This window comes from Oncorhynchus mykiss, chromosome 14 (assembly GCF_057628025.1).
Source record: "Oncorhynchus mykiss isolate SJ-2025 chromosome 14, ASM5762802v1, whole genome shotgun sequence".
NCBI classification, from domain to species: Eukaryota; Metazoa; Chordata; class Actinopteri; order Salmoniformes; family Salmonidae; genus Oncorhynchus; species Oncorhynchus mykiss.
In genome coordinates, this window is record NC_143035.1 from 13,183,189 (window position 1) to 13,195,828 (window position 12,640).

The 12,640-nt window shown below is 46.3% G+C and overlaps 1 protein-coding gene across 2 annotated transcripts; it reads right to left on the reverse strand.

Annotated features, from left to right (window-relative positions):
- Nucleotides 1-132: 132 nt before the first annotated feature.
- On the reverse strand, nt 133-11,932 carry kdm2ab (lysine demethylase 2A b). 2 transcript variants are annotated; one of them, XM_021561230.3, is made up of 23 exons: nt 11,727-11,932; nt 10,844-10,882; nt 8,322-8,460; nt 8,048-8,126; nt 7,845-7,891; nt 7,551-7,729; nt 7,262-7,368; nt 6,980-7,073; nt 6,625-6,778; nt 6,417-6,532; nt 6,112-6,238; nt 5,730-6,037; nt 5,094-5,171; nt 4,700-4,951; nt 4,480-4,620; nt 4,201-4,290; nt 3,825-4,067; nt 3,671-3,703; nt 2,484-3,565; nt 2,198-2,361; nt 1,948-2,094; nt 1,498-1,713; nt 133-1,372 (listed from the first exon to the last, which is right to left on the reverse strand). In XM_021561230.3, the coding sequence occupies exons 2-23, from the start codon at nt 10,877-10,879 to the stop codon at nt 1,191-1,193; spliced, it is 4,014 nt and encodes a 1,337-aa protein (XP_021416905.2). In that variant the 5' UTR covers nt 10,880-10,882; nt 11,727-11,932; the 3' UTR covers nt 133-1,190. The 2 variants fall into 2 exon arrangements, with proteins under 2 accessions (XP_021416905.2, XP_021416908.2); XM_021561233.3 differs by having other exon boundaries at nt 11,213-11,924.
- Nucleotides 11,933-12,640: the final 708 nt, after the last annotated feature.

The following is a 12,640-nucleotide window of genomic DNA, read 5'->3' on the forward strand; positions in this document are numbered from 1 at the left end:
ATTACTCAATTATTCTTTATCAATTAATCAATTGTGAAATTAGGTTCTGCAGAGTGCACATTTGTGGTCCCGTTCTCACAATCTCAGCACTCAGCAGTCAAACAACCCAAAAAACACATACATCTGGAACAGTTAACCTTTCATTTTCTCTTTTTAATTTATTTAATAACAAATTAAGTGAAAAAGCTTCTGAAAATAATTACAATGCTACAGGATTTTTTTTTTGTCATCTAAAAGAGGGAAACACATTTACACAAAAGTATATATTTATATTATTTTTTAGATGTGGCAAGGTGGGAAGGAAAGAAGGATCCCTCAGAAGCACTAGACCGAAGGGTAACAGGACAGAATAATGACAGCAAATTTTACATTTATACACTGAGTCTTATCAAGTAAAAATAAACTGTAAAGGGAACTCACATTTTATCCATGGGAAACAGAAAATGCATCAAAGTAGGCTGAAGGGTATTTCCTAGAATAGAGACGGTTGTCATAGATTGATATTTGTACAAAACAGGGAGTTTTGGGAGTGATAGCACCTGAATTCTAACGGTTGTTTGAGATCGCGCCATTTACCCTGTCTCCACCCCTTCCACCCCATTTCATTCATACCCCGTCCTTATTTAGGAGTGGTCTGGTCACCATGTCGATTGCCCTCGCACCTTCCCCGAATCCCTTGTCTGCGCCCCTCTGTCTCAGGGTGGGGCGACCTGACCAGAGTACTCCTGGAGGAGTTAGTTAGTCCACAGCCAACACCTTTGGTTAAAGACAGCCTTAGAACTCCCAGGGTGAAGAGAAGAACCCAATCTGGGATGACTGACCCACTCCACAATCTCCTGCCACCCTCACAAGAACCCGTCTAACCTCTCCCCTCCACATATCATGGAGTCCACTTCCCACTCCAACTAAATCATGCAGCGTAGGCGCCTAAACTCAAACTCCTGAGTCTCTTGTCTGGTTTAGTAAAATATATATATATATATATATTTACACACACACACACACACACACACACACGCAACTGGAAAGAAATCCCGCTCCCACTAAGTGCGCAGTAACTAAGTGCTTTCCATTCCTGCTCCCTTCAGAGGCAGCAGGTGCTTTTAAGCCTCCCTGTCCTACAGTCTTTTGTCACACAGATGTCCCCAACCTCTCCCTGTATCCCCTGTCCCAGACAGAGGAGGCGGGCTCTAGGATATCCTCTGGATCAGTTTGTCTTCAGATAGGCAGTAGAGAGTGTTGACAGACAGCTCAGAGATGAAGGCCTCGCAGGCTTTGCGGGACACACTCTTGCATTCCCGCAGGTCCAGCAGGGAGAGGCAGGAAAGCCGGCGGAGGTACCGCAGACACGAGTCTGTCAGCTTACTGCAGCCTGGGAGATAGAGAGACCGGGGCTCAACACTAACAACAACTCAATATCAAGTACTAGTCACAATCGTGTGTGCACACTGCTCCAAGTCTCAGCTATGGCTGTGTATGCGTGAGTTAAAGTCTTACCCCCCAGGTTGAGCTCGGTGAGTGTGTTGCGTGTGGAGGAGCCCACAGCAGTGAGCAGGTTGATGGACTGGTCAGTGAGGCCTCCACAGTGGGACAGGTCCAGACGGGTCAGCAGGGGCATGTGTCTGATCACCAGCCTCAGAGTAGAGTCACTGATCTCCAGCCCCGCCAGACGGAAAGACTGCATGTTCCTCAGCTGACTGCGGTTATCACAACCTAGAGAGAGATGGGGTAAACAGTAATTAGGGCGAGAAGAGGGGGGAGAGGCAGAGGAGAAAGAGAGGTGACAGGAGGAAGGCGGTGGAAGGGAAAAAAAATAGAAAATATCTGTCTGCTGTGGACTCCAGCGGGACGCCGCTAATTCATTTGGTATGACAAGGGATTTATCCAAACAGTATTTAACTCAAAACAGAAAACGGTGGAGGAAAGGGGCAGGATGTGTTGTCTCACCTGGTGGGTTGAGCAGGTCCCTGATCTGTCCATCTTTGATCCCGTCGGCCCATCGAAGGTCCAGCGTGCGCAGGAGGGGGCAACCGGGCGAGCTAAGAGCCGAAATTGAAGACCAGGAACAGCCAGACAACATGAGATCCTTCAACCCTGAGTCGGAGAGAGAATAAGTTACATCTCCAGAGTGAGTAGTTGTCCAAGTGTGTGAGGACATGTTTGGTGGCATGACTGTGTGTGTGTGTATTGTGTGTACCAGGCAGGCGGTTGATGAGCCAGGTGAGTTGTTTCTTGGAGATGGAGGTCCAGGAGAGGTCCAGGGTGACTGGTTGGCGTTTGATGATACCTGACAGAGCTTGAGGACTGATGGATTTAGACACGCTCAGATCGACCCGCATCCACAGCCTCTTATCCAAGCTCCTACACGAGAACACACACACACACGTTTTAATTGGTTATCGAGCTCCTATACACTCTTGTGCATGCAGACACGTTCATAGTGTGTGTGTGTATAAAATGCATTCTAAATAGTTGTCTCTTACCATTTGTGCCAGTTCTTGCAGACGGCCATGCAGACACAGAGCTCGGCACGAGTCAGGTAACGGAAGACAGATACCCACACCTCCCTCTCACAGCCCGGCTCGCTCCCTCCATTCGCCACTTCCCTCCCCCCATCCTGTAAAGCCGACAGAGGGAGGCGTAGAGGAGGAACAGGAGAGGAGGAGGAAGCGCTGTTGTCTGTTCTCTCTGGTCTGCCTGGCCTCATTCTCCTCTCGTCTGGATGGGAGCCCCGTGTGTGTGTGCTGCTGCCCCGGGTGTGTGTGTCTGAGTGCGAGGGTGCAGTGTAAGGGTCTGGGGCGTGGTTCCTGAGGGGTGGTCGGGCCAGGTTCTTACGTTGGATGCAACTCTGGCCGGGAGGGGCAGGGCGGGGGGCGACTGCAGCCTCCAGTTTTGGGACAATGGCCCCCGGATCACGTTTGGCCCTCGACGGCTGTAGGGTTACTGTGAGATACGAGCCCTTCATGAGCTCGTCGCTAAGGTCCGACACTACGAGGACTGGTGGCTCCGTCTGTGCCTGTCCTCCTTCCCCCCCGTCTTCATCCATCTCTTCTTCTCCGTTTTGGTTGGACTCCTCACTCTGTTCCTCTTCCTCATCTTCTTTGGCTGCTCCTCTTCCTCGTCTCTGTGGTCGGTTCTCTTTGTTCCGTCTGGCCCGCACGCCGTTCTCCCTCTCCTCATCACTACCACTACTACTACTACTACTACTGCTGCTGGTGCTGCTGCTGCTGCTACTACTGCTGCTATCACTCTCTTCCTCTGCTCCTCCGTGTCTCTGTCCTCTTCTTCCTCTCCCTGCTGCTCCTCCTCTGAGCCGTACTCCTCTCCCACTCCCTCGCTCCCTGTTACCCTCACCCCTGCCTGCAGGGGCCAGGCTGAGGGAGGGTTGGTGGGGCTGGAGGCGAGCCCCTGTAGGGGAGCGGAAAGGGGAGCCTCTGAAGGACCCACGGCCCCGGGACAGTCTGCCAACAGGGGAGCGGAGGCGAGAGGACACCCCTCTCTGGAGGTGGGCTAGACCCTGGGAGCACAGGAGCTTAGGAGAACGCTCCAGAGACAACGTCTGCTTCTGTAGAGGATAATGGGTAAATGGATTACACAGTGCTTTGGTTTGAATAATCATGCACTGGTTTGGAGAATTACTGTGCTTTATAATAGGACTGCATGTGCTTACCGATTGTAAGATTTTGCTGCGCTCCAGTTTGATCTGCAACAAAGAGTAGGAAGAGATTTAAGAGATTACTTTGTGGTGAGGAATGATTGTACAATAGATGTAGAGCTTTAACACAGACCTCTAACCAAAAAGCACTCTAGCAACCCCCCCTCACCCTCTTCCTGAGTCGTAGCTCCAGCGCTCCGGCTCTCTTCCTGTTTTGTTGTTGCTGCAGTAACAGCCTCTGAGAGGGAGGGGGCGCTCTCCGCTGGGACAGAGAGGATGTCAGGGGGGGTCTGCCACGTCGTCCTTTCCTCACCCCACTGCCTGCCTCCCCATCTCCTATCCCCTCTCGGTGGGCATGATTTGACGTAGAGAGAGAACCTGTAGACGCCGTGCTGTCCTCACTGCTGGACGACTGAGACCGAGAGGGAGAGTGATCACTAAACGGGTATCAATAGAGTAGATGGGTATTGTCTTATAGGGACATAGAGGAAGAGAGAGAGAGACACAGACCGAGAAATGGAGAGGAAGAGTAAGAGTTGGGGTACCTCCGATGAGGAGCCTTCTTTGCCCTGGTAACATTTGGGACACTCCCAGCAGCTGGGCAGGTCCTTGTTGATCCTGCCCTCCCCAGGAACCTGAGAGAGAATTAACAACAGTTATAACACCTGCCATACACACAGAGGACTATTATATACAGCCATAACACCTCAAATCATCACATCAGTAAGGGCCATTTGAGTTTTGTGGGATACATACATTGTTAAGAAAATGTGTAATGGAAGTATGTTGCTATACATGTATCTGCTAGTGCGAGGCCTGGTCACCTTGATGCAGTCGGGGTGGGCGATCTGAGCACAGTTGGAGCATTCCATGAGGGTTGTGGAGGAGGGGCTTTCGTCTGAACACTCCTGTTTCCCCTGGCCCGCTCCACACAGAGCACACACCGCTGAGTTAGGCAGGCCAGGCTGGAGACGGGGAGAGACCAGGGTCAATATACTACACACACCTCTCTCTGAGTAGGAAGGTACTGCACTGGCTACTCACAGCGAGACACTGCCTCATCATGCAGCCCTTCTTCATACGCCCGGGTCCTCCGAACCTCCTCATATCTTTGCAGAAGTTGCATTCGCCGCACTCCTTCCTCTGGCAGGCTGCACAGTGTTTGCAGCGCACGCGCCTCCGTCTCAGAGCCGAGATAGAGGTGGGCTTGGCAGGGCGCGGGACCACGGCCTTGTGGGGCATGGCGAGACGAGGACGGTATACCACTGAGGGGGGAGGGGGCTGGTACCACGAGGGCTGTGGAGGGGGGAGAGGAGACTGGAAAGTTAGTCTGTCTCTGTGTTGTTGAGACGTTGACTCTGGTGAGTAAATGTATGACACCTGTATGTTAGGTGGATATTTGAATGTGTGTATGAGAGGCATGTGCTCTCTGGCTCACCCTCTTGGGCCACTTGACAATGGGCTTTCCGGTGTAAGACAGCATGGGGTCATCGTTGCAGTGTTCCTCCAGAAGAGCCTGAAAACAGCAGAACATTAGCCATGTCAGGATCATGTCTCACTGTATCACAACCAGCCATGATCGGGAGTCCCATTGGATGGCGCACATTTGGCCCAGTGTCGTCCGGGTTAGGGGAGAGTTTGGCCGGGGTAGGCCGTCATTGTAAAATCAGAATTTATTCTTAACCGACTTGCCTAGTTAAATAAAAAAACATGCAAGACTTGACTGAGCAGATTACAAATGGATGCAGACAGCTGGATACTAATAGGTACCATTCCAAAATCTACAGTAGCATACCATTTAGAATGAAGCTATTGGCCATGCACAGGAAGTTGTATGCTAGTGTGGATATTGAAACGTAGCAATAGACTGATGTAAATAGCTAGTGCAGCCATAGACACATCCTGTGTAGCTCAGTTGGTAACGCATGGCTCTTGCAACCTCAGGATCATGGGTTTGATTCCTGCTGGGGCTAAGCATACAATGTATGCATGCACTACTGAAAGTGGCTATAGATGAAAGCAACTGCTAAATAATATATTATTAATATATTCTAGACGGGTGTATTGTACCCACCCGTATGTCATGGAGCAGGGCGGGGGCATTACGGATGCCTGCGGGGACACACTTTTTGTGGGTCGGCAGCTCCTCCAGCTTCCCCAGCAGGTTCCACAGCCCCTCCAGCTCCAGGGGAGTCAGGTTTACTCTCACCCCCGGCTTAGTGGCACCAGGAAGGGGGAAGGAATCGTCATCAGACTCTTCCATTTTGACCTTGGTCTCACTTTCCTCCTTTTCTTCCTTATCATTGTCTCCCTCTTTCTTTTCCTCTGTGCCATTTTTCACGTGGCCGTTGAGTTTGTTCTCAGAGTCTTCACGGGTCAGACCTGACAGAAGGATAAACTCACAGGAATTAATATTGAGAGAAAAGATAAGGAGGGGAAACAAATGGTGTACTCACCAACACCAAGTGAGTGCTTCTGGAAGTCGGGGGTGAGGTGGGAGGTGTTGGTCAGGCAGTAGAGGTATCTTTCCAACACGTACCAGCACATCTCATAGTAGAAGGGGTATCGGAACTTAGCCGGGACCTGGAGAGGGGACAAGGACAGCAGTACACATGAGATATTGGAAGTCAACAATTCCTTTTCCCCCTATTCAAGTAGTACTCATCCAAACTCATGGATCTGCAATACAGTAGTGCGTTACCATACGGTACAGTAGTGCGGTACGGTAGTGTTACAGTGTGCAGTAGGGTACAGTACTCACTCGTGTGCGGTCCTCAATGTTGTAGATGTTGAGCTGCATGGGGATGTTGAAGCTGTGGAGGAAGTTTCCTCCAAACACCAGTGTGTCCTCGGGGGTGTACACAGCATGGATCCAGCCTAGACAGTTGGGGAGGTTAGATTATGTTTGTGTTGGAATGTCTGTGTCCGGGTGTGTCTGAGGGTACGTCTCAGTGTGTGTGTGTACATACCGGAGGGGATCATGAAGGTGTATCCCTGCTTCAGTTCTATCCTCTGACAGTCCTGGGCCTTGTCCCCGAGGAAAATGTCTCCCTGTTTCCCTGACAACACCCAGTTCTCATACAGCTCCAAGTTCTGGGGTGTGGGCGGGATAAGCCAAAACACCTATAGGAGGTCAGAGTTGAAGAGTGAGATAGACAGAGATACAATAAAATACTAAATTGGCATATGTCTTAAACATTCATAACTCTAGAATGTGCTGATAATGGCAGCCATCTTGGTCAGGGATAAATTATGTTCTATTAAATTCTGTGGTGATTCAAATGTGACACATCAAGGCTCTACTTCTCCTGGGTGTTGTCTCACCTTTCCCCCCCGCAGGATGTGGTACCAGACCGACGTACCGCCAAAGTCAACGTGGAAGTCTGTGAAGCAGCCCTGAACACTCATCAGACAGTACCTGAAAGAGAGAGATAGAGGGAAGAAAATACATCTTTACATCCAACATCAACCAGCACTGAAACAATGTAATAAAGATATTATATTCAATCAACTCATGCTTCCACCCACAAACACTGCATGGGGTAGAATTAATCAGTGTGGTTGAGTACATGAGGAAGGAAGGCCATGTAAAGGCACGGGACTCACTTCTGCACTTTGGGATACTGCATTTCTATTATGGAGTTGGTTGAGTCTCTCTGTCTCTCCTTTAGGTGCCTTGGCCACATGTTGTCCACCCAGTCTATCAAATCCACCTGGGGAGAAAAGGTCAGTAAAGACATACATCACTGACTGTCCAGGGCTCTGTGGAAGTGATAGCCCAGAGTTTACAATGGTCAGACTCCCAAGCTTGCCATGTGATAGTTTGGTGTTATGTGTGTATATCTTCCAAGCTGAGGTGTCTGACAAGGTTTTCTGGTTTGCGTGTGTGTCTTACCGAGGCGGGTCGTTTCACCAGGTTCTCCAGCTTGGTGTGACTGAACTCCAGGCTGATGACGTTATAGAGCTTATCTCGCTCCGAGGGCGGGGTCTCGTAGTACCGCCGCCATTGGGCCATGGACATCTCGATGCCCTTCTGAGTGGTCACATCCATAACGTCAACCATCCTCCGACTGCCTATGAGAGAGGGAGACAGGCAAGGGGCAGGGAATATTGTTCACAGGGGCTGCAGCACTGTTAAATCAGTTGAAATCAGCAACTGAGTTCATAGTGTTCATAGTTTGGACCTTACCTACAAACAGCTTGACATCACTCACACTGAAATCGGAGTCTGGCATCCTGAAAGAATGAGAGCGAGAGGGCGTGAGAGAGCGAAAGAGAGAGGTTATTAAATACATCTGGAAAATCAGAGTGAACCAACTGTTATATTTCTATCCAGGCACAGATATGCAGTGAGGAAGGTCAGTTAGATAATTAGAAAGAAGCGTGACCTACTCTAATCCGAGGCCGTCTTTTTTCTCAAAGACGATAGGGTCTCTCAGCCCCTCCCTCTGGATGTACTCGAATGTGAAGTCTACAGAGAAACACGTTATAGACAATGCAGGGTAGGCACACCAAGAGTAATCAAAAAAATAGAATACACCATAATTAGGGATATGATTTTTTGCCCAGATAAAAAAAACTACATTTTTCCAGATCAAGATCATCACAACATAAGAGAAACATGGTTAATGCCTCTTAGGGATATTACAGCGTGGTTTGACCTGACCTTTTCCATCCATGTGTTTAACCAGGTAAGAGTTGAACCTGTCACTCTGCAGCTTCTCATCCAGGTCAAACGTCCTCTTCCCCTCAATCTCATCGTCCGAGATCCCGTCATCCTGGTAGCGCCGCCGCGTCCCTGTACGCTAGTGACACAAGGCAGAAACTCAACTTGTTGTATCATTTTGAATTAGTTTTCTCCTGAGACCATGCATATGTAAAATCTTGCAGTTTTTTGACCGTTCACTCTTTGGTCTGCATGGTCAATGCAGCAGATGCAACAATATGCAGGGTTTTTTCTGGATCAAAAAAGGGCTTAGGTGGTGGGCGAGCAATGGACCCAATCAGTCCAGCTGGACTTTAGAGACAATTTTAGAGGTCCCCATCTTGGTGGTGTAGAGACATTTTTAATACTTATGCAAATGTCCTTAAATTCTACAAATTTCTCCATGTAACAGAGAAATTGATTCAGTTTGAAAGCGAATTTCCTGTATTCTACACATTTTGCCATAGAGCTGAGAGAAAATCTTGCAGTTTTTAAGCTAATATTCTGCAATTGTAAATATGTCATTGAAGCTGAGAGAACTTAGCAGTTTTTAAGCTAATTTCAAGGAATTCTATGCATGTGGCCATGGCTAATGCTGTGTTATTTTGCTGTGTTATAATGTTCAAACATTATTTTGTTCAAACATTGTTCAAACGAGACAATATTCCATTATTATCTATAATTCTATGGATTGTTTTTAATGACAGCAGATGTTATTTTGTTAAAACATAATAACAAAAATACTGCTAAATTAATTGTTTTGGGAAGTTTCGATTCTCCCCGACTTTCTTAGCTTTTATTTAGCTGATTGTTCATTTCATTGTTCAGTTCATTTCCACTCTGTACTTAATATAAATCCACAAAGGTTCTATAATTACACTATTAGTTTGTGTATCTTTCTGTCTCCAAGCAGCTAGTTGACCTTTTCTTAGCAAGTTGTGACTAAAATAAAATGTGTTAGCTAGCTAATAAATTTAGTCAGTCAGCGCAAACATAGCTAGCTAATACACCCCAATACCAGTGCTGGTGTAGGCCTATATCAGCATGTTGTTTGTACAACAGTATCTTCTAAATCTGATACGAATAAGTGAAGAGAAAACATTTAATGTAGCCAAAGATTATAGGGTGCCACCCCTCTGGTAAACACTTTGGTTCCTACCCTGTCACAATTACACCTCCATAGAGATCCTGATAGTATTATAATTCTTAATCATACAAACGCCTCCCTGGCTTTTTCATTTGTCAAACACTGTATTCGAAGTGCCCACTATTACATTCTAACTATAGAATTAGAATAATCCTTCTAGTTCCATGATTTCAACAGTTCACCCAAGTGTTTTGATTTAAACAGCAATTGCAATATTTGGTTAAAAATAAGGCCTCATTTTTTGCCCATATCATGCAGCCCAACATGGCAGTGTGGAAATTAACTCAAATGAGATCAACTTTTGGTTGAAGTTTGATTGAACAGCATAACCCAATCAGAATGGTGAAAGCCCCATTGAAATCACTTACAATGTATGTGTTGCCAACCTAAGTTGGGTCATGCACAACTCGAAGCAAATTTTGAACTTTTATTATTCAAAAACATTTAAAAAATGTGTAACATTGTGATATTTTTTGCCCATATCACCCAGCCCTATATAGATTCATAACAGAAAGATTTGCAGATGAGTCATTCGGTCACTTAATGGTCCGTGTGCGCATCACAGGAGGGGCTTATCCTACTACGACCCCATTCCCCCTATGCTCTCATAGTTTGGCTTGACAGATGGGTCCAGCACAACAACCCCAACAACCCCAACCCCCCCCCCCCCCCCCCCCCCCCTCCCAACCATATCTCTACTCAAAACACCAAGCATGCTGTTTCCTACTCAGCTGGACTGATCCATTCTCATATATTGATTTAACCACAGTTTGAAAGACACAAGACAACATTCCATTATCTATAATTCTATGGATTGTTTTTAATGACAGCAGATAAAACAAAATCACACCCCTTAGAATGGCCTAATGGTACTACAAAGGATAGCTGTGTCTGTGGGTTGTCACAATTGAATACATGTCCTTGGCCCTTGGGGTTTTATGCTGGGCATCTGGATAAGCACTTTGTGACAACTGCGGATGTAAAAAGGATTTATAAAATACATTTTACTGAATTATGTCCTCTGCTCTAAATTAGTCACTGCACGAGGACAAAAAAGTTAAACGTAATTTAAGGTACACGAGTAAGCATTTTCAAGTAGGACAACACTAACGAACTTGAACCTACTGACACACATTCAGTATTTCGTCATGCCAACAAATAAGCATCACTATCTATTGATTGAGCTAGTTAACGATGCAAATGTGGTTTTGATTAAGGAAACTATCATTTTCTTATTGTACACTTGCAAAATAATGCAACTTGGCCAACTCCAGAAGGATATTGGTTAAGTAAGTATGCCTAAACATATCTGGTAAAACGAACGTTAACTACTTACCAAGCGCTTGCTGTAACGAGGGTTTTGGTCTTCCATAACCTAGGTATGCAATGAGACAGGTTTAGGAATATGAAGATAAAATACCGGTAAGAGTTCTGGCACTTGGATTGACAGTTTGCCAGATAATATAGGACCAATAATGATATAGTTCTATAGTTGGCGACAAAATTATCGATGAATAGCGTAACTCCTAACTAGCTGGTTATCAGCTACTAACGTTCATTTGGCTACATTGCTAATATAGGCTAGCTAGGGTTTTTGTATTTCACTAGGCAAGTCAGTTAAAAACAAATTCTTATTTACAATGACGGCCTACTGGGGACCAGTGGGTTAACTGCCTTGTTCAAGGGCAGAACGACATATGTTTACCTTGTCAGCTCAGGGATTCGATCCAGCAAACTTTAGGTAACTGGCCCAAAGCACTAACCTACCTAACCCTAAGAACAACCGATAACGTTGATAGCCAACTAACGTTATTATTTTACCTAAAACAGCTAAAAATATTTAGCAACAAATTTGAATTTTATTTGCAACAAAACCAGTGAGTTCGATGGTTGTGCTTGGCTTATGGTACAGAAACTGACCGACTTGCAGCAGACGCTGTTGTTAGCTGGCTGGCTAGCTAGTGAATCTTAGCTGCCAGAACGTTGCTGGCTAACGTTAACTAGCTAACTGTCGCGAATACATGTGTGTCTGGTTGTCTCCTGTTCGAACGCAATAGCCATGTTAGGCTACATTTATGTGGGGCATTTCTTTAAAATATGTACAATAACTAGCCACTTCATTCACGGAACGTTAGCCCGCTAGCTAGCTACCGTTAGCTAGCCATGTAACTTACATTATCTAGCTTACTATTGGGAAAATGCTATTATTTTCACTGTACCACTGAAATAACTCCTGGGGTTGTTGTGGTCTATACGTTGTCCTGTAGAACTGCTTTTATGGGTTATCCTTGAAGTTGGTATCCATTTTATATAATTTTAGCTGTGTAGTTTGTTATCCGTGTTATTGTGCGATAAGTTAAAGCGATCGCTTCGGGACGCCATTTTCATCTGAGCACAAAACACACAGGGCGGATTCTATTAATCTGAGCGGCTGGGCACCGGTCTATGGCCGGTGACGTCAACGGGCAAAAGCGGTGAAGGGAGGAGCGCAATTCAACTCGAACAGTAATCTGAGCTGCTCAGTCATGTTGTCAACCAGGCAGCATGGTGCTTCGTTCAGAAACATACCACATATCCTTTCCATTAAATATATGTTAGAATGTTGTTTGGGAAAGAAGATAAAGCGTTTTTATCTAAATCAATCCTACTCATTACTCCACGTCCTAATTACGTGACGTGAGTTTTGAGACGATTTTGAACGGGGCTCCTTGCTCATGCCCGGTTCCAAAAAGAATGTAATCAACGTTCATCCATTCAAAACACGTCTACCCTGACGCCCGGGACAAATTGATCGAATCCCCTCACACGCACACCCCTTCCCGATCGAGAACGATCCGCCTCCAATTTACACTGACCTCCAATAGTAAATTGATAAATCAACATACGAATGTTGTAATTGGGCAAACGTTATGTAATTCCGTGAAGCAGGAGGAGACCACGTGGTGTGTAAACCTATGGCCGTAGAGACCACTTGACGTAGGCAAAACATCTATTCGCTGGAGTGTCCAAATTGGGTCAACAAGAGAGCCTATCATCAGACCAGTATGGGGAACAATTTACGTACATAAACCAATCATATCGGACTCGGACTTTATTGAGACTGAAAACTCCCAGTAAAGACCGATAGATTCAA

Bases quoted from the DNA above. Each gene is read 5' to 3' on its own strand.
- kdm2ab (XM_021561230.3), bottom strand. From the start codon at position 10,879: ATGGAAGACCAAAACCCTCGTTACAGCAAGCGCTTG. The intron at 4,068-4,200 runs GTACCCCAACTC...TCTCGGTCTCAG, and splicing joins AAGAAGGCTCCTCATCGGAG to TCGTCCAGCAGTGAGGACAG. The intron at 1,714-1,947 runs GTGAGACAACAC...ATCTCTCTCTAG, and splicing joins GGACCTGCTCAACCCACCAG to GTTGTGATAACCGCAGTCAG.